We start from the raw sequence: 27,988 nt of genomic DNA on the forward strand, positions 1-27,988 counted from the left end.
TCCAGGCTGGTGGGAGCTGGCCTGGAGTTGGTACCCCATGGCGATAGAAACATGAATGCATGAAGAGTATCTACAGAAGGGACCAGAACCTTGAGAAGACTCAGAGCTCTCAAGCAGAGGCTGGTTGCGATGGCTCATGCCTGTAATCCCAGCGCTTTGGGAGGCCGAGGTGGGCAGAGCACTTGAGCCCAGGAGTTCGAGACCAGCCTGGCCAACATGGTGAAACCCCCACTCTACTAAAAATACAAAAATTAGCCGGGGGTGGTGGCGCATGCCTGTAATCCCAGCTGCTCGGGAGGCCGAGACAGGAGAATTGCCTGAACCTGGGAGGCACAGGTTGCAGTGAGCTGAGATTGCGCCACTGCACTCCAGCCTGGGTGATAGAGCGAGATTCCGTCTCAAAAACAAAAAAAACAAAAAAACCTCAGAACTCTCAAGCAGGACTTCTCAACCTCAGCACTGTTGACTTTTGGGTGGGACAATTCTTTGTTGTGCGTGTGGCGGGATGGAGGTGCTACGCCATGTACCGTAGGATGCTTAGCAGCACGGGGGCCTCTCCCCACCAGACGCCAGGAGTGGTCTCCCTCCTCGGGGTAGATCACCAAAAGTTCTCCAGACATTGCCAAATGTCCCCTGCAGGGCAAAATCGTCCTCGGTTGAAATTGTCCACTGCTCTAAAGAATGCAGGAAGTTGGGCACACTTAGCTCGAAATGAATATTTACAGGGAACATTAAAGCTGTTTGTAGGCATCGTATGAAAAAAGTTATTCTGATTGTTTCAGAAGGCTGAACAAGAACAAACGGGGCAAACCTGTATTTTGACTAAGGAACAAGGAGACCTTTCTAGAAGAACTGCTCAGCTCCCAGTCCCCAAAGTGTGTATGTTTAGACCGGGCGAGGATCCTGAATCAAGGTCCGGGCCTCTTTCCTCGGAAGAACAGACGGACCTATGGTCTTCTGGGCACCCAGAGGAGCAGTCAAGCGCTGTGCTGAGAGCTTGGCCTCCGTGAGTGCCATTTAATCTGCTGTTGGGAGCGGTATTCAGAGCTTTGCAGATGGGCCTGTGCCGTTCCTCAGGGCCCACTCCAGTGCCCCAGGGAGGGTGGGCAGAGCAGCGGAGGCAGGGGGCTGGCGGTGGGGCTGGGGCCGGCAGAGGAACAAACGGACTCACAGGAGGTGCAGCAGGCAGGAGAGCCCTCTCCCGACCTGACCGTCACGGAAGCCTCTCAGCCGGTGTCTGAGCTGGGACTGGGACCCAGAGTCCTCAGTCAGGCTCTTCCCTCCGAGGTGGGGAGGCGAGCCCGGGGATCCGCACCTGCCCAGGTGGACTCCGCTGCTGCGTGGCGCCTGCGCTGGGACCCACGTGCGGCTAGGCGGCACCTCCCCGGGCGCCCAGCAGGTGGCGGTGCGCGGCCTCGAATGGCGGCTGGCAGGGCCGGGACGCGGCGGCTCCTCGCCGGGTGCGTTTCCTCCTCCAGCACTGTCCCACCCTGCTCCGTGCTAACCTGCTGAACGGCCCCTGGCCTCTTTCCGCCCTGCCCCCGCCTCCGCAATGCGCCCCCCTTCCCTTCTGCGGTCCCCTGCCTGTCGCCCTCTCACGCTCCAGATTGTGAGCGAGTATCTCCCCACTTTAATACCCTACACCACACCGCGCCCGGCCACAAGACAGCTTTAAAACATACACAACCCTGACGAGGAGACTTGTTCAAAACCAATCACTGCGCTCATCATAAAGGTAAAGAAAGCAAGGAGGTGTGTGTCCACGCACAGGGTAAATGTGGGCTGGGTGTGGGGTTCTAACTTGGAGAGGGCCTGACGGCAGTGTCAACTCGCATTGCATTGGAGGGAGGCCTTGGCAGGGCCCACGGGGAGAGGCTAGAGAGCCTCCCAGGTGCGGGGCAAGGCATGGGCTATACTTGGGGGCAGAAACAGACATCTGGGGAGCAATGAGAGGCTTTTGGCTGCAGAGGGGCAGCCGGGAGACCTGCCCCAACCCTCTTCAAGCCCCTGGTCTTGTTTCCTGACATCCCAGGTCGTGTACAAATATCTCCCCTCCTAGAAGCCGAGGTTAAAAAATGGTCGAACCATTAATTACTCAACAGTTTGTTTGGGCAGTACTGTCTGCAGCAGTGGGGTTTTTATACAGCACAAAAATAACAAAACAAAGTTGGAAAGCGAGGGCCACTCTGGATGAACGTCCACCCTTGGCTCATGGTCCAGGCCATCGAGATGTGTGACCATCCTGACAGAGCAGATGACAGAGGTGCTTGTGCCTTTGGTTGGTGGGGAGTGGGTGGAATGTGGCCATTTTTTGGTAGTGGGGTGAACTTGTGAACAGTGTGATCATAATAATGGCTAACAGGTTTTTTTATTCTCTTTTTTGAGATGGCGTCTCACTCTGTAACCCAGGCTGGAGTGCAATGGTGTGATATTGGCTGACTGCAACCTCCGCCTCCTGAGTTCAAGGGATTCTCCTGCCTCAGCCTCCCAAGTAGCTGGGATTACAGGTGCCTACCACCACACCGGCTAATTTTTGTATTTTTAGTAGAGACGAGGTTTCACCATGTTGGCCAGGCTGGTCTCGAACTCCTGACCTCAGGTGATCCACCCGCCTTGGCCTCCCAAAGTGCTGGGATTACAGGCGTGAGCCACCGTGCCCGGCTGGCTAACAGTTTATGAGCACTTACCAGCCACTGTCCTATGCCCTCTCGTTGGATGCTCACAATGACCCAATGGGATGACCCTGTCACCATCGTCCATCCCATCTTTCAGAAGTGGACGCTGAGTCATGCTGAAGTTATATAATGCACTCAGCTCACATGGCTGGTAGCATTTGAGGCAGGGATCTGGACACAGACGGCTTGACTCCGGAGCTCCTCTCAACCACAAGCCGATGTCAACAAGCCTCCACCATGAAGGTCCTGAATGATATGAATAAAATAGCATTTGCGGCAGAGTGATCTCCTTGGATCTCCTGAGTGGCCCATTTGGCAGTGGGTATGGCTGGGACAACTATTTGCTAGCTTACTAGAATGTCATCATTCGTGAAGTATCTTCATATACATAATCATATTTGATTCTCCCAGCAGCTCTGTGTGCTGGGCAAAGCAGATATTAGAAACCCCATTTTATAGATGAGGAAAGTGAGTCTTGGAGGCTCTTGAGTGGCTGGCCTGGAAGCTGGCAGTTTCCTGGCAGCTTCGGAAGCTGCAGTCAGGGAGTGGGATTTCAGAGTGCAGTTGGAACCTTCGAGAGGTGACAAGGCCCAGGGTATGGGTGGCCACAGTGGAACGGAGGTAAAGGTCACCATCCAGGAGGTATGGAAAGGGCTGTGCAGTGCTGGCAGTCCCCCAGATGCCTTGTGCACCTGAGCTGGGGCTGGACTGGGAACCAGCAGAGTCAGGCACCTGCTGCGGGTCAAGCCTGTCGGTAGCTTATTTCAACCACTCTTTAGGATTTATCTCGGTTTATCTCCCTCTCCTCAGCCATGCTTTCCAACTTTGTTTTCTGTTATTTTCCTCCGCTTACTGAGGCTGAGTGCTGTGACTTGTGCGAAAGCGTGACTGGCAGAACCCACAACTGTCTGCCTACGATGTTGTTATTTCTGTCCTCTCCAAGGGCCTCTTCTCGGCTTATGTCCTCTGCACACTTGCCCACCGTGGAATCCAGCCCGCTTCTCAAGCCTCACTGTTTAGATTTGGGACGCCAGTTCCTGGGCATGGTTTTAGCTCTGAAATTGGAAAGAAGGACACTTAGCTTAGAAATGTTATGGACAAAATAATTCATGAGGATTTGTAATAGACTGGGGGTGGGGAGGAGCCAAACCAGCGAAGAAGAGGAGGAAATGAGTGACATAAAAATTGGGGGCTTGGGAAGACAATGATAGGGTGGTTAAAAAAGGGAAGGATTTGGTATAAAGAAAATAAGTCCTGTTCAGCAATGTTTGGTGGTGGTGAGACGCTGCTCACAGGGTAGACAGAAGCAGGAAGTGAGGGTGAGAACTAAGGGCCACAGAAGCACACCTGTGAGTCATCGGGGGCCGCATGGAACCCAGGAACCATGCACGCAAAGCCTCGGGGGGCTGCCAGTGCTGGGCTGCCCTTCCCACACCTGCTGGGCAGTGACCTTCACCTCCGCTCACTGTGGCCACCCACGCCCTGGGCCCTGTCATCACTTGAAGGTTCCAACTGCACTCCGAGATCCCACTCCCTGACCACTTCCGACGCCGCCAGGCCTCTCACGCCTCCGTCCCACCAAACCCCCTGACCTCGTCCTGATCTCAGCTCCCTGCACTTTCCTGTGGACACCAGCCACCCCGGGTCCCCATCTCTGGGCCTCCGGACCACAGGGGACATCATCCCAGCCACCCTCTTGCCAGTGCCCTCACATGCCTGGCCCTTTTGTCCTTCCGCCCTGCTCATCCGCAGCACTCAAGCCAGGGATTTACACAGCACCTGTCTCCCCCATCCCATGCTAGCCTCCACACTCTGGTGGGAGAGAGCCCGCACCAAGGATGTTTGGTGCCTGCAAAGCCATGGTTCCCAGAGGCAGCTGCTCACCCCATGCTCTCAGCCTCCTCCTCTTCCCAGCATGTATTCCAAATGGGTGACATCTTTTCTGGCAGATGGCTCTGCCTTCTAGTTCACAAAGGAACAGGGCAGGGCGCAGGCATGGACGCCCAGAGCGCTGTGCTCCCCTACCTAGAAATGCATTTTCTTTCTCTTCTTTCTTTCTTTTTTCTTTCTTTCCTTCTTTCTTTCTCTTTCTTTCTTTTCTCTCTCTCTCTCTTTCTTTCTTTCTTCCTTCTTTCCTTCCTTCCTTCCTTCTTTCTTTTTTTTTTTGATGGAGTCTTGCTCTGTTGCTCAGGCTGGGGTGCAGTGCCACAATCTTGGCTCACTGCAACCTCTGCTTCCCAGGTTCAAGCGATTCTCCTGTCTCAGCCTCCTGAGTAGCTGGGACTACAGGCACGTGCTACCAGGCCTGGCTAATTTTTGTGTTTTTAGTAGAGACAGGGTTTCACCATGTTGGCCAGGCTGGTCTTGAACTCCTGGCCTTCTGATCCGCCTGCCTCAGCATCCCAAAGTGCTGGGATTACAGGTGTGAGCCACCACACTCGGCCTGGAAATGCATTTTCTATGTGTGACCACTGTGCCAAGTGCTTTGTGGCTGTGTTATCTCATTCATCCTTGTGCCAACACCCCTTTATTCTCATTTTGCAGGTGAGGAACTTGGGGCTCAGTGAGATGGAGTGACTTTGACCTGCCTGATGTTCCACAGCCAGCAGGTAGGAAAACGAGGGGTTTCACATGTGTGCCCTGAGTCCACACAGCCAGGTACCAGGCTTGGTGCCAAGAATAGAACCACAAGCTGGACAGACAACGTTCGTACCCTCATGAAGCATATGTTTTAGGACAGACAGGCAACAAACAAGGAAATAAGTGACTCCACTGAATAATTACAGACTGTGTAGGTGTCAGCAAAGGGAGACACAGAGTTCAGTGACCCAGAACGCAGAGCACTCTGGCTTAGGTGGGGGGTCAGCGGAGACCCCAGCAGGAGAGTCATGTCCTCTCTTGCTAGCCACCTGTCCCTTGCTATCCACCTCCACCTGTTCAAGGGCTGCCCACTCATCTGTGCTCGGGATGCCAGCATTAGCAAAGCATCTCACCCTCATTGTGGGCAAGTAGCCTTGGTATAGATGATGAGCTTAGAGGACTGAGGCCTAGAGGTAGAGAGGTTGTAGGGGTATTTGTGGGGTCAATCATCTAGGGACGAAACGGGTCCTTAAAGAGAAAACCAGGGGCTGGGCGCGGTGGCTCATGCCTGTAATCCCAACACTTTGGAAGGCCAAGGTAGGCAGATTGCCTGAGGTCAGGAGTTCGAGACCAGCCTGGCCGACATGGTGAAACCCCATCTCTACTAAAAATACAAAAATGAGCTGGGGGTGGTGGCGGGTGCCTGTAATCCCAGCTACTCGGGAGGCTGAGGTGGGAAAATCACTTGAATCTGGGAGATAGAGGTTGCAGTGAGCCAAGATGGTGCCACTGCACTCCAGCCTGGGCAACAGAGTGAGACTCCATCTCAAAAAAAAGAAAAAGAGAAAACCATGGTTTGGGTCACCAGCCTTGGATGGGTGCCTCAGGTGGGTCCCTCCCTCTTTGGAAGATGGCCTGGGCCGCAATGGAGGCAGGTTAGTTCAATTCCTGTCAACAAATAGTCGGTGAGCATCTTGTCCCAGCTGGGACTCCCTAGGATGTGGAGGATAGAGAATTTGGGTGTAGGAAGTTTATTGGGAAGTTCTCTCGGTATCACAGTGGAGAGTAAAGGAAGCGGGATTGGGCAGGGGGAGAAGCTGAATGTTTGATGGTGACAGTGGGTGGATCAGTCTTAATGAGTGGCTGTCCAGGCCAGCGGGCTCATGCACGGCTTCAATCCTTGCCACTGTAGCCAATCGATTCATGAGAACATTGTGTCTGCTCCCTGGGGGCCAAGGACAAAGGCTGGTGGCTAACGCCATTGTTGGTTGTTGAATGCCTCTTCTGTGTTGGACGCTCCCCGGTGCGCATGAACCTGTGACGTAAAGATATTTTTTTCTTCTTGCCCATTCTCTTCATTCATTCACACCTTCTTTCTCCTCAAGATCTGATTCCCAATCTTCAGGCTTCTGACCACGCTATCTGCCACTGTTCATGAATCTCTATATACTCCAACCTTGGGCCACCTCTCTTTCCTTGTGAAATAGATGACCAGCCCAACCCTTGAAACTCTGTCCCTTAAGATTTCAACTTATTGCTGCTTTCAAAGCCATCCCTGGATGGGGCTGCAATCCAGCCACATTCCACTTTTGGCTTGTGCCTGCAGACTGAGTGTGGTCATCAGAACAGTCTCCCAAAGAGGTCTCTATCCTAAGAGCTGGCACCTGTGAATATATTAAATTACAAGGTAGGGGGTGGATTCAGGTTGCTCATCAGCTGATCTTGAAGTGGGAGATTATCTTAAGTTATCTGGGTGGGCCCAATGTAATCGCAGGGATCTTATAAAAAAAAGAAGGAGGCAGGAGAGTTCATGTTAGAGATAGAAAGGAGGTGTGATAATGAAAGCAAAGAACCAGAGGGATGGCAGTGTGAGAAAGACTCAGCCCTTCAGCCCTGTGTGGCTGGCTTTGAAACTGGAGGAAGAAGCCATGAGCCAAGGAGTGTGGACGCCTCTGAAGGTAGAAAAGACAGGGAAACATTCTCCCCCAGAGTCTCCAGAAGGAGCTGATGGGCCGGGCGCGGTGGCTCACACCTGTAATCCCAGCACTTTGGGAGGCCGAGGTGGGTGGTTCACCTGAGGTCAGGAGTTTGAGACCAGTCTGGCCAACATGGCGAAACCCAGTCTCTACTAAAAATACAAAAATTAGCCGGGCGTGGTGGCATGAGCCTGTAGTCCCAGCTACTCGGGAAGCTGAGGCAGGAGAATCGCTTGAACTTGGGAGGTGGCGGCTGCCGTGAGCCAAGGTCACACCATTGCACTCCAGCCTGGGCGACAGAGTGAGACTCCATCTCAAGAAAAAAAAAAAAAAGGAGCTGATGGACACCTTGATTTTAGCCCAGTGAGACCCATTTCGGTCTTCTGAACCCCAGGACAGTAAGATATTAAATGTGTGTTGTTTCAAGCCACTAAATTTGTGAGTATTTGTTACTGCAGCCGCCAGGAACTAGTACACCAAGCAATTCCATCTGTGAACCAAGCCTGCCCTTTTTCCTTCTTCCTGTGATCCTAAGGCACTCCCACCTGGTGGCCACAGGTGAGCTTAGGGACACGTACCAGTGCAATGGAGGTGGATGATGTGAGTTTGGGCCACTGGCTTTTGTGACTTGCTTCTGCCCTCTGGCCTTGCCAGTTCTCAGTCCCGGATGTGCCACTTCCGTCCTCTGGTGAATTGCTGCAGCACCTGGAAAGGTGTGATAGAATCCAGCTTGTCATGCGCAGTACTGGTCACATGGACCCTTGACATCATGGTCAGGGTCTCCATATCTACCAGGGCTTGGTTAGCATGACAGGAGCTTGTTTTCTTTAAAAGTTTGCTGACTGGGGCTAGCACAGTGGCTCACGTCTGTAATCCCAGCACTTTGGGAGGCCGAGGCAGGTGGATCACTTGAGGTCAGGAGTTTGAGACAAGCTGGCCCAACATGGTGAAATCCCGTCTCTACTAAAAACACAACAATTAGCCCGGCACGGTGGCACATGCCTGTAATCCCAGCCACCCCAGAGGCTGAGGCGGGAGAATCGCTTGAACTCGGGAGGCAGAGGCTGCAGTGAGCCGAGATCATACCACTGCACTCCAGCCTGGGCGACAGAGCGAGACTCTTGTCTCAAAAACAAAAGAAGTTTGCTGACTGTTGGTAAACGTACTCAGTGGCACGATCAAGGAGTTTTGGAGCACTTCCGTCACCCCTAGTATTTCCATTTGTGGTCTATTTGCAGTGTGTCCTGTGGTCATTTGCCAAATATCCCTGTTCCTACTCCCAGCTCTAGGCAAATACAAATCTACTGCTTGCCTGTATCGTTTTTGGTCTTTTCTAGGGATTTCATATAAATGTAATCATATGCTATGTAGTCTTTTTTGTCTGCTGTCTTTCCTTTATCGTAATGCTTTCTAGGTATATCCATGTCACAAGCATCTCTCCACTCTGACAATCAGAACTCCGATGTCTCCTAGCCCTGTGTGAGCCCCGGGAATTGTGAAGGTTACAGTTTCCTGACAGTTGTTCTTTGTCTTGTTCTGTGGACTCTCCCCCAGCGCACGCACAGTTTAATATTTAGTCCGAGACCCAAGCAGATGCCTATCTGATTTCTGGAGTTCATTCTCCACAAAGCTTCCACCTCCGGAAATTCCAGCCACTTCGATTTGCAATCTGTGATCTCTGCCTCCCTAATTCATTGAGATTGTCTTGCTATCCTGGGCCCCTGCTTTCTGTGCTGTGATGTGGAACGTGAGTCCAGGCAGAAAGGCTGGGCGATCATAAAGATCACCTCGTTTATTTCTTTCTCTCAGGGATCCCAGTCCTATTCTTCCTGTTAATCAACGTCTGAGAAAGGGTTCTGTTTCCCGTATATTTTGCTCAGTTTTTTAGTTGTTTGAGGCAAGAGGGCAAGTCTGCCACGAGTTATCCTTCATGACCATTATTGTTGTTGGATTTTTTTTTTTTTTTTTTTTTGACAGAGTCTCGCTCTGTCGCCAGGCTGGAGCGCTGTGGCATGATCTCGGCTCACTGTAACCTCCGACTCCCTGGTTAGAGCGATTCTCCTGCCTCAGCCTCCCGAGCAGCTGGGATTACAGACGCGCGCCACCACGCCCAGCTAATTTTTGTATTTTTAGTACAGACGGGGTTTCACCATGTTGGCCAGGATGGTCTCGATCTTCTGACCTCGTGATCTGCCTGCCTCAGCCTCCCAAAGTGCTGGGATTACAGATGTGAGCCACTGTGCCCAGCCCTGGATTTTTTTTTTTCATGATCTATTATTCATACACAATCAAATTCACCTTTTATTTTTTGTTAAATTAATTAATTAATTATTTTTTGAGATAGGGTCTCGCTCTGTCATCCAGGCTGGAGTAGTGGCACGATCACAGCTCACTGCAGCCTTGATCTCCTGGGCTCAAGCAATCCTCCTGCCTCAACCTCCCAACTAGCTGAGACTACAGGCATGTGCCACCATGCCCAGCTAATTTTTAAATTTTTTCTGGAGACAGGGTCTCACTGTGTTGCCCAGGCTGGTCTCAAACTCCTGGCCTCAAGCTGTCCTTCCATCTTGGCCTCCCAAAGTGCTGGATTACAAATGTAATCCACCAGCATGTACGTGCCCAGAGGGTAACTGTATACAGGTAACCACCATCACCATCATGAGAGAGAACAATTCCCTTCCCCTGGCCAGTTTCCTCCTGTTCCTTCACACCCCATCCTCTCCCCTCTCCAACCCCATGCAACTACTTATCTGTTATCACTATAATTTTTTTGTTTGTTGGTGTGTTTTTTTTTGTTTGTTTCATTTTTTTGAGACAGAGTCTCCCTCTGTTGCCCAGGCTGGAGTGCAGTGGTGCAATCTTGGCTCACCGAAACCTCTGCCTCCCAGGTTTAAGTGATTCTCCTGCCTTAGCCTCCCAAGTAGCTGGGATTATAGGTGCCCGCCACAATGCCTGGCTAATTTTTTGTATTTTTAGTAGAGATAGGGTTTCACCATGTTGGCCAGGCTGGTCTCGAACTGCTGACCTCAAGTGATCTACCCACCTTGGTCTTCCATGTTATCACTATAGTTTTGTCTTTTCTATAATTCCATATAAATGAAGTTATACAGTACACAGTCTCTTGTGCTTGATGTCCTTCATTCAGCATGATGTTTTTGAGACTCACCCACATTTTTGCATGTGTTAGTATTTTGTTTCTTTTTATTGCTGAGCAGCATTTTATTATATGGCTGTATCACAATTTGCTTGCCCATTCACTGGGTGATGGACATTTGGGTTGTTTCTGTTTTGGGCTATTATGAATAATGTTACTGTAAGGATTCACGTACATGTTTTGTGTAGACATACGTGGAAATGAGGGGACATGTTGTAAATGTATGTTTAGCTTTTGTTTTTTTTTGAGACAAGGTCTCCAGTCTGGAGTGCAGTGGTGCCATCATAACTCACTATAACCTCAAACTCCTGGGCTCAAGCAATTCTATTGCCCCAGCTTCCTGAATAGCTGGGACTACAGGTGTGCACTACCACGCCCAGCTAATTTTTTAATTTTTTTGTAGAGACAGGATCTCCCTATGTTGCCCAGGCTGGTCTTGAACTCCTGGGCTCAAATAATCCTCCTGTCTTGGCCTTCCAAAGTGCTGGGATTATAGGTGTGAGTCACTGTGCCTGGCAATGTTTAGTTTTTAAAGGTATTGCCATACTGTTTTGCAAAGTGGCCATACCAATTTGCACTCCAACTAGCAATGTGTAAGAGTTCCAGTTACTCTAGGCCTGGCTCACGCGTGTCATCCCAGCACTTTGGGAGGCCGAGGTGGGTGGATCACCTGAGGTCAGGAGTTGGAGACCAGCCTGCCTAACATGGTGAAACCCTGTCTCTACTAAAAATACAAAAATTAGCCATGTGTGGTGGCAGGCGCCTGTAGTCCCAGCTACTTGGAAGGCTGAAACAGGAGAATCACTTGAACCCGGGAGGTGGAGGTTGCAGTGAGCCGAGATCGTGCTACTGCACTCCAGCCTAGGCGACACAGTGAGACTCTGTCTTAAAAAAAAAAAAAAAGTTCCAGTTACTCTAATCCTCAGTGACACTCATAAACTTTATTTTTTCTAATTGGTGTGTATTGATAGCTTATTGATTTCCTATTTGAATTAACTTTGCATTTCGGTCAAACCCATATTTCTGGTAAGACTATCAAAATGTCAGGTATATTCCACTACCTGACGGGCCATTTAAATAAATATGGACAGATTTCATTCAAATGTCATCCTCAGTGCCTGTTTTCTGGTTGTAGAAAAGCTTTCCCATGCAAGAGGGCTGATGTTATGACGGTGGCTCATTATGCTGCAGTGCATTTTCTCCAGGTAAAGAAAGCTTTTCGTGGTTCACTGACTGAGGAAAATCAACCCCTCCACAATCTAGAACCTGAAGACTGGATCTTCTGAGAACATCAGAAATAGACTGCCTTTGCCATCCACACTACAGCAAAACTCTGGGACCTTGAACTTTGGGTTCATAATCTCACAACCCAAAAGGTTCCCTCCACACTCCTGGAACTGTACACCCTTTGGAAACTTTAAGGTAACACTAACCAGGGAAGTGTCTCCCCAGAAGATGACATTCTTGATGTGAACAGCTTTTCCCCAAGATCATGAATCAAGATTCCTCTACTATCAGGAGACTCTCAATCTTTCAAATTTTTCCCCCTTGCTTATGCCTCCATGAGCAATAGAGGTGAAGTCGGGGTCAGTTGTGTGTACTCATGGGGTATACTTTTATTTGTGAAGGATTTTGCAGCCAGCCTTGTACATGGATAACCTTATGGTTTGACAGATGGAAGATGAAGGCCCAATGTAGGTGAGAAATTTGAATGGTATATTATGTTCCCTCATAATCAGTCAGAAGGACAACATGGGTCTACTCCTGTTTACCCACCTCATGGGTTAAAGAGAACATTGCCAGGAGGTCTTCACTCTTCTAGAAGGGCATCATTTGTTAGGTCCTTTTTGCATGGTTTGGAGTAAATGAGGCAATGATTAGAAATGTATCCCTCATGAGAGGCCCCACAGCAGATTCTACCTTAAAGCCTGTGGTTACACAATGGACTTTAAATTCTTTTGGGAAAGTTATGCTAAATAATAGAATTTCTCTAGATTTCTTACTGGCTAAACAGAAGTATCTATAGAGCTCCTGGCACTTGCTGCCCATGGAGAAATACATAACATCTGGTATTATAGAGATTCAGTTGTAGGGGATTAACAAAGAGACTGCTCAGTTAAAGTGAGTAGACTCTTTAGCTCGTTCTTTGATGCTTTGATCTATTTGGTTTTAGCTTGTTTGGTTTATGGGGACCTTGGCTAAGGAGCATACTCCAAACTCTTGGTATTATCTTTCTGATATTCATAATCATCGTTTCCCTGGTGTGCTGTCTTCTCTTAAAAGTTTTAAATGTCTGCATGCAGCCATCTCTAGAATGTCAAATGGTCTCTCTTCAGGTGGAATGACAAGAGCTGAAAGAAATGTGTGGCCATGAGGGCACCATAACCTATGAATGATGTGCTGAGACCAGAAGCCCAAAATGGTGGTAACTGAGAGTGGCAGTAAGGCCCTACGTTTTGGTCACACTCTCACCTAAGTGAGAACGTGACCAAAAGGGGAGAATTTCAAAAGAAAATTATGGGAGGCCATTGTTTTGGACTGAGCTCCTGCACTAAGCCCCAATAGACCAGAACAAACCAAAATGGAGTTACTCATGCTAAATGTGATGTAATCAAACTAAGACTTTCATGAAACACGTAGATCCTAGAAAAGACCTGATTTTATCTTTTTCCTGTGAACAGGACATTCCAGGATGTACCCTCTACTCTAACCTTTACAAAAAAGTAACCTGAAGACCTTGTTCCCAACTTACAAAACCCACTGTTTTGCTGTTTCCCAGTGGGTTCCAAGACTAACTAAGTACATTTATGATGGTGATAGTAACATCAATGACAAAGTTTTGGTCAATCTCTCAAAATTGAGAGGATGACCGAAAGAGGGGAATTGTTAAGTTTAATCTAAAGCTACCTCCTTACATATTTTAAGTTCGGCCTAAGGGTTTCTCTGTACATCGTCAACTAAAACCTAAGTAGAGTCGTGTGCCTACTAATGTGCCAATCACTGAGTTTTAACCAATCAAAGGCAGCCAAGTGTTCAAACCATGTCCAAATAAGGCAAACGCTGAGCTGTAACCAGTCCAGCTGTTTCTGTCCCTCACTTCCATTTTCTGTCACTTTTCTTTGTCTGTCCATAAATCTTCTTCCACCATGTGGCTATGCTGGTGCCTTTGAGCCTACTGTGGCTCAGGAGGCTCTTCAATTCACGAATCATTCTTTGCTCAATTCAATTCAGTTTAATTCAGCTAAAGTTTTGCTTTTAACACTTTGTTAGTGTGTGTTTATTTCTGGGCTCTGTATTCTGTTCTCTCGATCTACATGACAATTTCACACTATCTTGATAACTGTAGTTTTATAGTATCTTGAAATCAAATAGTTTAAGGCCTTCAACTTTGTTCTTTTTCAAAATTGTTTTGGATATTCTGGGTCCTTTGCCTTTTTGTATAAATTTAAGATCAGATTTTCAAAATCTTTTCACAAAGCATGTTAAAATTTTAATTGGAATTATACCAAATGGATAGGTCAATTTGAAGAGGACTTACATCTTAACAATATTGAGTATTCCAACTCACAAACATGATGTATCTTTCCATTGAAATAGGTCTTTTTCAACTTCATTTTGTAATGGTTTGTGTTTCTCACTGCACAGGTCTTGTATATCTTTCATGAAATATAGTGCTGGATATTTTTCATATATTAACCTGTATCTTGCAAACTTGCTACATTCACTTATTAGTTTTAATAGTGTTTTTATAAATTCATTAGGACTGTCTATATACACTTTTTTCCCCCCAATTTGTTTGTCTCTTATTTCTTTTTCCAGCCTTGGCTAGGACCTTCAGTAAAATACCGAAGATAGTGATGGCAGACATCTTTGCCTTGTTCTTGATCTTATTTGAAAGCTGAGTCCTTCACCATTGAGTATGATATGAGGTGTAAATTTTGGTTTGTTTTTGTTTTGTAGACGCTCTCAATCGGGTTGTGAAAGTTCCCTTCTATTTCTAATTTTCTGGAAGTTTTTATTGAGAGGGTATTGAATTTTATCAAATGCTTTTCCCCATATCTATTGAAATGATCATACACTTTTCTTTTTTATTCTATTAATATGGTGAATCATATTGATTCACCAAACTTTTAAATCATTTTAGAAGTTAAACTAATCTTGAATTCCCCAAATACACCCCACCTGGTCTTGATGCCTTATTCTTTCTATAGATGGTTTGATTTAATTTGCTAATATTTTGTTAAGGATTTTTGTGTCTATGATAGTTAGGAATATTGGTCTGCAGAGATTTTTTTTTTTTTTTGAGATGGAGTCTTGCTCTGTTGCCCAGGCTAGAGTGCAGTGGCATGATCTTGGCTCACTGCAACTTCTGCCTCCCAGGTTCAAGAGGTTCTCTTGCCTCACCCTCCCGAGTAGCTGGGATTACAGGTGCCCACTACCATGCCCAGCTAATTTTTGTATTTTTAGTAGAGATGGGGTTGCACCATCTTGGCCAGGCTAGTCTCGAACTCCTGACCTCATGATCCACCGACCTTGGCCTCCCAAAGTGTTGTGATTACAGGGGTGAGCCACCGCGCCCGGCCTGTCTGCAGGGATTGTGTGTGTGTGTGTGTGTGTGTGTATATATATGTGTGTGTGTGTGTGTAAAGCTTTTGCCTGGTTTTAGAATCAGAGTAATAATAGCCTTGTATAAAATAAGTTAGGAAGTGTTCCCTCTCTCTTTTCTGAAAGAGTTTGTGTAGAATTGGTGTTGTTTCTTCCTTAAATGAGGGATAGTATTTATCATTGAAGCCATGTCAGCCTGGGGTTGCTTTATGGGAAGGTTTTTATTTATAAGTTCAATTTATTTAATTGATTATCAGACTGTTTAAGTTTTGTATTTTTTCTTGAATGAGTTGGTAATTTGTGTCTTTTAGGGAATTTGACCATTTCACATAGGTTTTGTGAAACTTTATTATTATAAAGTTGTTCACAATATGCCCTTTTTATTATTTTCTGTTTGTTTTTGTTTTCAAGATGCAGTCTTGCTCTGTTGCCCAGGTTGGAGTGCAGTGGTGCAATCTCGGCTCACTGCGACCTCTGCCTTCCAGGTTCAGGCTATTCTCCTGCCTCAGTCTCCCAAGTAGCTGGGATTACAGGTGTGCACCACCACGCACAAATAATTTTTGTATTTTTAGTAGAGACAAGGTTTCGTCATGTTGGGCCAGGCTGGTCTTGAATTCCTGACCTCAAGTGATCCACCCACCTCGGCCTCCCAAAGTGCTGGGATTACAGGCATGAGCCACCTAGCCTGGCCCTTTTATTTTTAAATTGAGATACGGTCTTGCTCTGTCACCTAGGCTGGAGTGCGGTGGTACGATCACAGCTCATTGCAGCCTTGACCTCTTGGGCTTAAGCAATCCTCCCACCGCAGCCTCCTGAGTAGCTGGGACTACAGGTGTGCACCACCACAACCAGCAAATTTTTTTTTTTTAACTTTTTAGCAGAGACAGGGTCTTGCCACATTGCCCAGGCTGGTCTCAAACTCCTGAGCTCAAGCAATCTTCCTGCCTTGGCTTCCCAAAATGCTGGGATTGCAAGTGTGAGCCACCACACCCAGCCTATTATTTATTTATTTATTTTTTGAGATGAAGTCTGGCTCTGTCCAGGCTGGAGGGCAGTGGCTCAATCTCGGCTGACTGCAACCTCTGCCTCCCAGGTTCAAGCAATTCTCCTGCCTCAGCCTCCCGAGTAGCTGGGATTACAGGCATCCACCACCATGCCTGGCTAAGTTTTGTATTTTTAGTAGAGACAGGGTTTCACCGTGTTGGCCAGGCTGGTCTTGAACTCCTGACATCAGGTGATCCACCTGCCTTGGCCTCCCAAAATGCTGGGATTACAGGCATGAGCCACTGTGCCTGGCTGATAATATCTAATATTTAATCAGTGTTTATTCCATTATACTTTATTGTAATTATTGATATGATTGGGCTGGGTCTATCATTTTATTTATATTTATGTATTTATTTAGAGACAGGGTCTCACTCTGTTATCCAGGCTGGAGTGCAGTGGCACAATCACAGCTTACTGCAGTCTTGCCCTCCAAGCAAGGGATCCCCCAACTTCAGCCTCCCAAGTAGCTGGGACTAAGGCCTGCACCACCATACCTGGCTAAGTTTTAAAAAAATTTTTTTAGAGATGGGGTCTCACAATGTTGCCCAGGATGGTCTTGAACTCCTGAGCTCAAGTGATCCTCTTGCCTTGGGCTCCCAAAGTGCTGGGGTTACAGGTATGAGCCACCACACCTGGCCTTTGTTTTCTGTTTGTCTTCTCTGTATTCCCCCTTTCAGTTCCTCTTCTTTTTTCTCACTTGAATGCTTTTCAGAATTACATTTTGATTTTCCCATTAGCCTCTTAGCTATAATTCCTTATATTTTTTAATGGCTACCCTAAGGAATGTAATATACAATGAACTTACAGGTCAGTATCCCCCTCTGTCCTTTGTTATTGTTGTTACATGTAATACATCTACATACATTATACACCTCAAATGAATATGCTTAATTTTTGCTATGAACCATTATATGGTTTATAAAACAATTGAGAAGAAAAATGCAAATGGGAAAAATTATTTGTATTTACCCAGCTATTTACCATGTCTAATACTTGTCAGCTTTTCTGAGGATTTGAATTTCCATCTGATATAATTTCCCTCAGCATGAAGAAGTTCCTTTAGCATTTCTTGTGGTACAGTTCTGTTGGTGAGGCCATCTCTTAGTTTTATTTTATCTGAACCTGTCTTTATATTGTTTTTATTCTATAATAATATTTTTTCTGGATGTAGAATTCCTGATTGATAGTTTTTTTTTTCCTTCAGGAGGTTACAAATGTTCCACTATCTTCTGGACTCCATGGTTTCTGATAAGAAGCAGTCATGAATCAATAATTGTTTTTCTGTGTATGTCATTTTTATGTTGATGCTATCAAGATGTTTGTTTGCTCTCTTTCTTTGACTTTCACTAGTGTGATGTGTCTTAGCATAGGCTTCTTTATGTTGATTTTGTTTGATGTTAGTTTAGCATCTTATATTTGCAAGATTCCACCTTTCACCAAATTTGGAAAATTTTGGCTATTATTTCTTCAAATACTTTTTTTGGGGGATCCTGTTTTCTCTTTCCTGCCCTTCTAGCCTTGCAATTACACTAATATTTGAAAATCTGATATCCTCTAACAGGTCCCTGAGATTCTTTCTCTTTGTTGTTTAAAATATATATATTTTTTAGGCCAGGTGCTCATACTTGAACTCCTGGCCTCAAGTGATCTGCCTGCCTTGGCCTCCCAAAGTGTTGGGATTACAGGCGTGAGCCATCATGTCCAGCCCTTTTTAATCATTTCTATTTCTCACTGAGATTGATCATTTTCTCTCTTGAGGTTTTTATTCACTGAAGTCATGTTTTGTTTTACCTCATTTAATTTAGTTACAATCGTTGCTTTAAAATCTGTCAGTTCTCACATCTAGTTCATCTCATGGATGGATTTGATTTTCTTTTCTCTTGAGAATGTTCTCTAATTTCATATTTGTATTTCAGGTAACTTTTGGATTGTATTTTGATACTATTAATAGTAAGCTGTGGGGATTCTGGATTCTGTTATTTTCCTCTGTGGAGTGTTGTTTCCTTTGTTTTCATAGACAATTTTCTTATGTGGGCTTGGGCTGAAAACTCTATTTCTTCAGGGGCAGTTCCAGTTTTGCGTCAGATCTTTTGTATTTAGTTGAGCTGCTTTGGGTCTACACCACATGATAAGGTTTATTAAGTGGGCAGTCAGCTATACGGATATAATTAATTTGGGGATCCCCTCTATCTTGGTCCATTTCCTGCTGCTTATAACAGAATATCTGAAACTGGGTAATTTATAAAGAAAAGAAATTTATTTCTTACAGTTACGGAGGCTGAAAAGTCCAAAATTGAGGGGCTGCATTTGGCGAGAGCCTTCTTGCTGAAGGGGACTCTCTCCAGAGTCCCAAGGCAGTGCAGGGTATCACATAGTGAGGGGGCTGAGGGTACTAGCTCAGGTCTCTCTTCCTCTTCTTATAAAGCCACCAGACCCACTCCCAAGATAACCAATTAATCCATTATTCTATGAATAGATTAATCCATTCATGAGGACAGCTCTCATGAACCAGTCACTCCTTAAAGGCCCTACCTGCCAATACCGCCACACTGGGGATTAAAATCTCAACATGAGTTTTGGATGGGAGAAACACTCAAACCACAGCACCCTCTCTGGCTCTTTCTCTTTTGGGATTTTTCCCATTCTCTTCAGTGTTCACATTTTCATACATTTACTTTTATGTTTCCCCAGGCCAGAAAGAATGCAGAGTTTTGCACATGTGCCCCCAACCATTGCTGTGCACATCCACGTGCTACAATTAGTCCCAGGCTAAAAGCTACGTAGATGTGAACCTACTTGTATAGCTCCCCATCTCCCTTCCTCCAAGTGAGGAGGCGCTCCTCATCAGAGTCTGCGTCTGTTCACTCTCAAGCCCTTCAGGTGGTGGTTTTTTGTAGTATATCTAGGTTTTATGATTATTTACTATGGGGTACATAAGTGTGGGGGTCACCAAGTAGGGTCTTTGTCCATCTTACCCAGAAGTGGAAGCTTGTCATGAATTGGTCCGCAGAGCACTTTGAATAGTCCTGGCCTAAACCACTGTCTCAATGATGGCCCCATTCAGAATGGCATTTGCAAGTTTCTTTTCCATAGTTTTCTACCAGATGTTTATAAGTGAGGTTCAATACCAGATAATGTCAAAACTAATAGAGGAATTCCCAGTTCAGGCAGAGGGAGCACAAAGTGCCAATAATATCCAAATATTGTTTGGTACTGATTGACTTGACAAAGCTCATTTCACAAAAAACCGTTCTGGCTTTTACAGACTGTTCTCAATGGATTTCCCTTCTTTCCTGTCAATGGATTTTCTTTCTTTGCTGGCCTTTGACTTTCTGTGATCTTGGCTGCTGGGAAGTGTAAGGCAGAGGAAGTCCTTAGGCAGGAGATAAACCTGGGCCTGTTCCTACAGAGGTGGTCTTTTGAGAGTCCTGGGGTCACTAGTTGGGACAGCAGAAGGCAAAAGTCCCAGGTAGTGTTATGATGGTTTGGAGCAGAGCCATGTCATGAATATTTTAATTTTTTATTTTAAACCCTATGAGACATTGTTGCTTTATGATTGTTTTGTACTTTGGATGTTCATTTAGATGAAGCGGATGGTAAATACCATTCTCAGTCTTCTTTATTCCTTTCTGTGTCTCTCATCTTCCATCTGGGATTGTTTTTGTCTCTAATTCACACTCTTTTGTATTTCCTTTACCATGGATCTGTTGGCAGTTATTTTTATTTTTCAGCACATTGAAGATAGCATTCCACTATTTTGGTTTCCAGTGTTTCTGTGGAGGATACAGCTTACTGAATCCTCACTCCTTTAAAAATAAACTGTCTTTTTATTCCCCTGTGGCTTCTTATCAGATTTTGTCTTTGTCTTTTTCCATAACTTCACTAGAAGTGAATATATGGTGTGTCTATATTTAGATTTCTTTTCGTGTATTCTGCTTTCTATTCATTGAGCTTCTTGAATCTGTGGTTTGGAATCTTTCATCAGTTTTGGCAGATTCTCAGCTATTCTCCTAGGTATTGCCTCTGTCCTGTTTCTTTCTCCTTTTGAGACTCCAGTTACATGTGTTAGACTTTCTCAACTTATTTTCTGCATCTCTTAGCTCTTCTGTATTTTTTGTATTTTAATTTCTTCATTCTAGATAGTTTCTTTCTAAATCTTCCAGTTCATTTATTCTCTCTTTAGGTCTCTCTAACCTGTTTTAATCCCATCAATTGAGTTGTTACTGTGTTATTTCTAATTTCAGTTCCAGAATTTCTATTTATTTATTATATAAATACACTATTTCACTTTTTATAGTTCAATACCTTGCTTGGACTTTTGAACTATTTCTTTTTTCTTTTTTGAGATGGAGTCTCACTCTGTTGCCCAGGCTAGAGTGCAGTGGCGTGGTCTTGGCTCACTGCAACCTCTGCCTCCTGGGTTCAAGTAATTCTCCTGCCTCAGCCTCCCAAGTAGCTGGGATTACAGGTGCATGCCACCGCGCCCGGCTAATTTTTTGTATTTTTAGTAGGGACGGGGTTTCACCATGTTGGCCAGGCTGGTCTCGAATTCCTGACCTCATGATCTGCCCACCTCAGCCTCCCAAAGTGCTGGGATTACAGGCGTGAGCCACTGCGCCTGGCCGAATTATTTCTTTGAACATAGTAAACCTGTTGTGTCATTGCCATGTTCCATTCCAATAGCTTAAGTTTTTGTGGATCAGTTTCTGTTGTATGTTGCTTCTGCTGGTTCTTATAATTTCTGGTTTCCCTGTAGAGTGAGTTATTTTTGTGTTGTTCACTCTATTTGAGAAGTATTTTTAGAAATAATTTGATGCTTAGGATGGCACATTCTTCCAAAGATGGTTTTCATTTGCTTCTGTCATATGTCTAAATGTGCCACCATTTTGGGTCTGTCTTAATCCCAATTCAGGTGTTTTGGTTCCTTGGATCAACCAGGTGACAAAGAGGTTTTTGAAATATTTCATTTGGGTTTAAAATAAAAGTTTTTCTCATTCAGAGGATAGCTTTAAATAACTTGGCGTGACATTACCAGAAGTGAAGCTTTTTCTGTTTTATGAAGCTTCTTGTATAAGGCAGAGATTACATCTTTTCTCCATGTTTGGTAGAACCATATATAAAGTCAGCTGGTTTGAGGCTATATTTTGGTGCTTCATTTTCTGGAATGTATTTCCACCTTTGTTTGTCTAGTGCTCATACAATTATTTAAGATTCAGCTTACATGGTTTCTCTAGTTGTATTTCTTCATCTCTCCAGCATCTTAGCTCTTTATACATCTTTTTTCTGACATGATTTATTATGCTATCTTATCAGTATATATTTCTGTTTTCCTTTAATAGACTCAGAGGTTATTCATGACTGAGGTATTATATTATTCATCTTCATAAGACTAGGTTCTAATATAGTCCATGATAGATGCTCAAATCTTCTGGTTAAATTGAAATATGAAAAATAAAATGTAAAATGGATTGGTAACAATCATAAGGAATAGCTTAATAACTTTACAAATTACATAAAAATAATTGATCCCCACAAGGCAACTATTACTAACATCAGAATGATCACCTCAAATACCGGTAGTCTATTGTCAGTCACTTATTACCAATTATATCTTGACCCTACTCACGATTTCCTACGTGTTTCCTACTGTTTCTCATTTGCCCAACTACCTAACAGCTTTTGATCTCCTTGCCCACTTCGTTCTTTCTACTTTCTCACTTTTACACCACACAGTTCGCTGTTAACACGTATTGAACTAAGCTAAACATATGACAGACTCTGAATTGACTATCATCAAATCTTCCCAACAATTTAATTAAATAGGTGCTATTACTATTCCATTTTACAAATGAAAAAAAAAAAGGCTTAAAGAGATGGTTACTTGTCCAAGTTCAGGTGCTAAGAGATAAAAGAGGGATTCACATCACCCAGGTCTGTCTGACTCCAGAGCTCATGTTCTTTACCAGAAGTTGGCAAACCTTTTCTAAAAAGAACCATATAGTTAATATTTTAGGCTTTGGAGGCCATACAGTCTCTGTAACAACAAGTCAATTCTGCCACTTTAGTGTCAAAGTAGCCACAGAGAATATGTAAATGAATGACTATGACAGTTTCTAACACAATTTTATTTATGAAAATAGGTGGCGGGAAGAGTTTGGCTCATAGGTGATAGTGTGCCAATCCCTGCTCTGAACAAGCACACTACTCTGTTATTTTTTTCTCCTTTTTCTCAATCTCCAGAGTTTTCCATTCAACAGATATTGATAGCATTGCTTCTAAGCACAGGGCTGGGATGAAGATGAGAAAATCCCTGCCTTGAGGGACCTCAGATGTGGAAGAGGAGGGCATAAACACACATCTATAGCACAGGCTGACTATGGAAAGTCAGTGCCAAAAGAGAGGCACAGGCTGACCAGAGATTCTTCTGAAGAACACATGAGATCTTGTGGAGTTGGTGATATATGACAAAAGCTTTCTAGCAAGAGCATTGTAGGCAGAGATGCTAAGAAGGAAGTTTCCAACAGAAAAGCCAGCAGAAGCACACATTTTTCTATCCACTTGTCACTTATCTTCTACTCAGTCTCTCTTTTTTTGTTTTTTTTTTGAGACAGAGTCTCGCTCTGTTGTCCAGGCTGGAGTGCAGTGGTGTGATCTCAGCTCACTGCAAGCTCCGCCTCCCAGGTACACACCGTTCTCCTGCCTCAGCCTCCCGAGTAGCTGGGACTACAGGTGCCCACCACCATGCCTGGCTAATTTTTTGTATTTTTAGTAAAGACGGGTTTCACCTTGTTAGCCAGGATGGTCTCGATCTCCTGACCTCACGATCCACCCGCCCTGGCCTCCGAAAGTGCTGGGATTACAGGTGTGAGCCACCGCACCCGGCCTCATCTTCTGTTCTCTTTACCAGTATTCACTTACTTCCTCTCTCTTTTCCTTGCCAAAATCATATGCACTTTGGTCCAAATCTGTTTTTGCCTTGCACCTCATCTACTTTCTTCTCGGATTTTCTTTTTTGCCTTCCTTCCTTTTCTTTTCTTTGTATTTACTTCCTTCTTGATTACTGAGTCATTGCTGATTCAATTCTTCTGCAGTGGGCTCAAGGTACAAATTTATATCACAAATTTCATTTGAAGTTGAATTCACGTACATCAACATGGTGGCATGTTCATCTGGTTTGTCTAAGTCAAACAGCTATATAACATTAACAATGTCATTTAGCCCTAGTGAAATATTAACTTGGTTCTGTCAATTCAGTCAAGGTTGAAATCCTCTAGTCGATTTTGGGCAGTCAATAACATCCACTGTTTGACCAGTTTAATTTCCTTTCGTTTCTCTTATGCGTATTTCTACTTTTTGTCTGTCCTGTTAATCTCTCTGTTTTAATCTTTTCCCTTATAATTTTTCTTCTTTTTCCATCAGCCTCCTTTTCTGTACTTTTTGGATTATTGCACTTCTTCTAGAGGCATGCTATCTCCTTTCTCCTTTCTGCAGATATATATATGTATATTTATTTATTTATTTATTTAGAGATGGAGTCTTGCTCTGTCACCCAGGCTGGAGTGTAATGGCGTGCTCTCAGCTCACTGCAACCTCTGCCTCCCGGGCTCAAGTGATTCTCCTGCCTCAGCGTCCTGAGTAGCTGGGATTACAGGTGCCTGCCACCATGCCTGGCCAAGTTTTTTCTGTATTTTTAGTAGAGATGGGGGTTTCACCATGTTGGCCAGGCTGGTCTCAAACTGCTGACCTCAGGTGATCTGCCTGCCTCCGCCTCCCAAAGTGCTGGGATTACAACCGTGAGCAGGCATGAGCCACCGCGTCCGGCCTCTGCTGATATAGTTAAACATATTCTTTGTTAATTCAACTTTTATTGAGCAATTACCACATAGTAGGTCTTTTTCTAGGTGCTGGGCTGGAGATACAAAAATAACCCAAAGAGACAAAAATCTCTACCCTTGTAGAGCTTACATTCTAGTAGTAAGTGAAATAGATAAGCAACAATAAACAAAATAGAAAAGTAAGTTATATATCAAGTATTAAGTGCTATGCGGAAAATTCCTGGGGATCAGGAATTTGGGTAGCCTGTTACAATTTTAAATAGATTGATCAGGAAGGTTGTTAAAAGATCATTTGAACAGGTAGTTGAAGGAAATAAGGAAGCAAGTCATGGAGATGTTTGTGAGGAGTTGTTCTATACAAAAACAAAAACAGAAACACCAGCATATACAAACTCCTAAGGCAGGAGCGTTCTTTTCCTGGTGGAGTTATGGAATTAAAAAAAAAAAAAAGGAAAAACAAAACTTTATCTGAGGAATATGATCTCCGTTAAATGATCGGGCCTAGAGAAGCACTGGAATGAAACACCAATCATGTCTCTCCTCCTTGAGCTGAATACTTACCTCTTTTTAAAAAGAATTATTACTATTTTTTAAAGACAGGGTCTCACTCTATTACCCAGGCTGGACTGCAGTGGTGAGGTAATAGCTCACTGAAGCCTTCAACTCCTAGGCTCAATGAATCCTCCCATTTCAGCCTCTGGAGTAGCTGGGACTATTGCCATGTACCACCATGCCTAATTTTTTAAGAATTTTTTCGTAGAGATGGGGGGTCTCACACTATGTTGTGCAGGCTGGTCTCAGACTCCTAGGCTCAAGCAATCCTCCTGCCTCAGCCACCCAAAGCACTGAGACTACAGGCATGAACCACCATGCCTGGCCCAATTACCTCTTGAAGCCACATTCTATTTGGCCTCTAGACGAACTGATGTCAACTAGCTACACAATGGCATACAATCTATAGTTCAACATTGTACAGCCAATCATTAACCAACATTATTTCTTAAACCAATGCGAATTCATGACAAACAACCTTTTAAATCACCCTCTCTCCTGATTTGTCCTTTTTTCTTTAAAAAGTTGAGCTTCTCTTTCGTTCTCCAGAGCACTCCCCAAGGCAACTTGGATGTGTGTCCTGGACTGCAGTGCTCACGTTGGCCCAAATAAACTCTTTATATTGATTTTACCTCAGCTTATTCCTTTTAAATAGACAGAGGACAATAAGGAGGTCAGTATGGCTGAAGCACAATGGAAGAGGAAGAGGCTAGTAGATGTGATTAGAGCCCACAGGGGCTGGAGGTGATGGCGAAGGAGGAGGCAGGTCATTTAGGGGCTTTTCTATTGGAAGAACTTGGCTTTTACTCTGAGTGAAATGGAAATCCCTTAGAGGGTTTTGGGCAGAGTTAAATGTTGAAATATTTTTTAAAGGATCTAAAACGTAAGGAAGCAAGAGCAGAGGCCAAAAGACCAATCAGGAATATATTACAATATTCCAGGCAAGAAGTATGAATATTATAGGGAATGTTTTTCTGGGAATGTTGTTACATTTGAGAATAAGAAAACTAAAGGCCAGGTTTTTTTGTTTGTTTGTTTGAGACAGAGTCTCCCTCTGTTGCCCAGGCTGGAATGCAGTGGTATGATCTCAGCTCAGTGCAACGTGTGCCTTCCAGGTTCAAGCAATTCCCTTATCTCAGCCTCCCAAATAGCTGGGACTACAGGCACCCGCCACCATGCCTGGCTAATTTTTAGTAGAAAGGGGGTTTTGCCATGTTGGCCAGACTGGTCTTGAACTCCTGACCTCAAGTGATCTGCCCGCCTCGGCCTCCCAAAGTGCTGGGATTACAGGCATGAGCCACCGTGTCTGGCCTAAAGATCAGGATTTTGGTGCATAACAAGTACATTTTACTATCCTGTGCTCCTCAAGGGAAAATTAAGAGATTTTGCCCTGCTAGCTTAAGGAGTGTTAAACATTTTGCATTGTCTTGAGCACTGCTACTAATAAGTGATCTAATACCTGGCACATAGTACACAGCAATATTCGTGGAATGAATAAATACATACTTAATTAAATGGGTAAACTGAATGACAATATCAAGTAACTTGCTTGTGCAGCAGCATTCATTTCCCTCCCTCCTTTTTTTTTTTTTTTTTTGATACAGGGTATCATTCTGCCACCCAGGCTGGAGTGCAGTGGTGTGATCACAGCTCACTGCAGCCTCGACCTCCTGGGCTCAAGTAATACTCCTGCCTTGGCCACCCAAAGTGCTGGGATTATAGGCATGAGCCACCTTGCCCCGCCAGGATTCACTTTTTCTGCATACTCTGGTGGTGTTTTTGGTATCTTTACATTTTATTTAGCAAAGAATGTTAAAAGCGCCATGTTATAAGCACACTCCTACCCTCCAAGCAGAATGTAAAGGGTATGTATTTATATATTTTAAGTGGTCCCACAGCAATTTGTACAGTTATAGCAGTTCACAACTATACTCAGTTATGTTTGCTTCTCTCCTTCTCAATAGTCTGTGAGGTTCCTTCAGGTTTGGAACTATCTTTCATTAATCTTTACATCTCCAGCACCTAGCGCAGGGCTTAGCAACAATTTTTGTTGAAAGTATATACACTGTAATAAAGGGCAGTGGAAAGAAAATATGTGAGTTATCAACACCAGCTAGAGAAGCCTTGTCTGATTCCTGTGAAATATATTCATTTCCCTTAGGAAAAAAAACAATTCTAACCCTATTGCTGTGTAACTTAGCTTCTTGACTTCGAACGGTATTTTAAGGCTTTGAGGAGCTGGAGCAATGTATACTCACTAGAGGCAAAGTGCCTGGTAAGTGGTCTGGTACTGATCAGCAATGATCAGTAAGTACTGGGAAGTGCGTTTTCAGGGCCTGAGACTTGCAAGCTAGTGACAGACAGCTCCAGCTTCCAGTGGACCCGGGCGGGGGCACTGATCAACCCACTTGAGCAGTGGGATCAAGGTCTTCAGCCTTAGCAGGGGGAGCCTCTGCCCGGACCCCTTCGTTCCCGAGACCCTCAGTCAGCGTCTCCTCCCAAGAGGGTCCCCTCCACCCAGAATGTCCTCCCCTGGGGGAGACCACTCTGTCTGCGGGCCCCCTCCCACTGGAGGGCCCCTCTTCCTCAAGGTGAACCTCTGTCCCCGATACCCGCTCCCAAGACCGAGACCTTGTTACGGCCCCACCCTCCACAGGCCCCTTACCCCCCGGATCCCCTCCCCTGGGGGAGACCCCTCTGTCCGCGGGCACCCTCCTATAGGACGCGCCCCTCTTTCTCAGGGTGAACCTCTGGTTCCCGATACCCGCTCCCAAGACCGAGACCCTGTTACGGCCACATCAACACAGGTCCCCCTCCCCCCGGCGTCCCCTCCCCTCGGAGGAGCCCCGTCTGCGACGCTTCCCAGTCGATCACCCCCAGCATCCCTCCCCGCTCTCACCCAGAACTTCCGCCGCGCCCCTTCCCCTCAGGCGGGACTTCCGCCGGCGCCCCCTCCCCCGCGGCGCCGTCTCCTCCTCCCGCCTGAGGCGAGTCTGGGCTCAGCCTAGAGCTCTCCCGCCGCGGCGCAGCTTCAGGGCAGCGCGGGCTGCAGCGGCGGCGGCGGTTAGGGCTGTGTAGGGCGAGGCCTCCCCCTTCCTCCTCCCATCCTACTCCTCCCTCCTCGCCATCCTCCCCCTTCGTCCTCCTCGCCTTCCTCCTCCTCGCCTTCCTCCTCCTCGTCAGGCTCGGCCCAGCTGTGAGCGGCAAGATGGCGGCGCCCAGGCCGCCGCCTGCCAGGCTGTCGGGCGTCATGGTGCCGGCGCCCATCCAAGACTTGGAGGCCCTGCGCGCGCTCACGGCGCTCTTCAAAGAGCAGCGGAACCGGTAACGGGTCCGGCCGGGGGGCTGCCCCGGGCAGGGGAGGGCGGCCGGGACTCCCGCGGCGGCCCCGGCCTGGACCCAGGCGCCGCCCCCGCCTCGCTGGAGACGCGGAGGGCGAGGCCTGCGCGGGCTGCCTGAGCGCCACCCAGGCTTCCCGACTCCCAGGCACCGCCTCGTGCTCGTGGGTCCCCGCGGGGCCTGGGGCGGGCGCCCGCTCCCCCACCGCAGCCAGTCCGGGTGCGA

General features: G+C 45.8%; 1 protein-coding gene and 1 long non-coding RNA gene across 2 annotated transcripts in view; one reads left to right on the plus strand and one right to left on the minus strand.

The window, feature by feature from the left end:
• Positions 1 to 1,728: 1,728 nt before the first annotated feature.
• LOC134730097 (uncharacterized) lies at positions 1,729 to 27,460 on the minus strand. Its single transcript, XR_010111754.1, has 3 exons — positions 27,324 to 27,460; positions 7,810 to 23,864; positions 1,729 to 3,730 (listed from the first exon to the last, which is right to left on the minus strand). It is a non-coding gene; the product is annotated as an uncharacterized LOC134730097 (long non-coding RNA).
• ATXN10 (ataxin 10) overlaps positions 10,794 to 27,988 on the plus strand; it is a 188,748-nt gene continuing 171,553 nt past the window's right edge. The window contains exon 1 of the mRNA XM_003812385.5: positions 10,794 to 27,748. Coding sequence (XP_003812433.3) covers positions 27,633 to 27,748 — 116 coding nt within the window. The 5' untranslated portion in view covers positions 10,794 to 27,632. The remainder of the gene's footprint in view (positions 27,749 to 27,988) is intronic.

Source organism: Pan paniscus, chromosome 23 (assembly GCF_029289425.2).
Source record: "Pan paniscus chromosome 23, NHGRI_mPanPan1-v2.0_pri, whole genome shotgun sequence".
Lineage (NCBI taxonomy): Eukaryota > Metazoa > Chordata > Mammalia > Primates > Hominidae > Pan > Pan paniscus.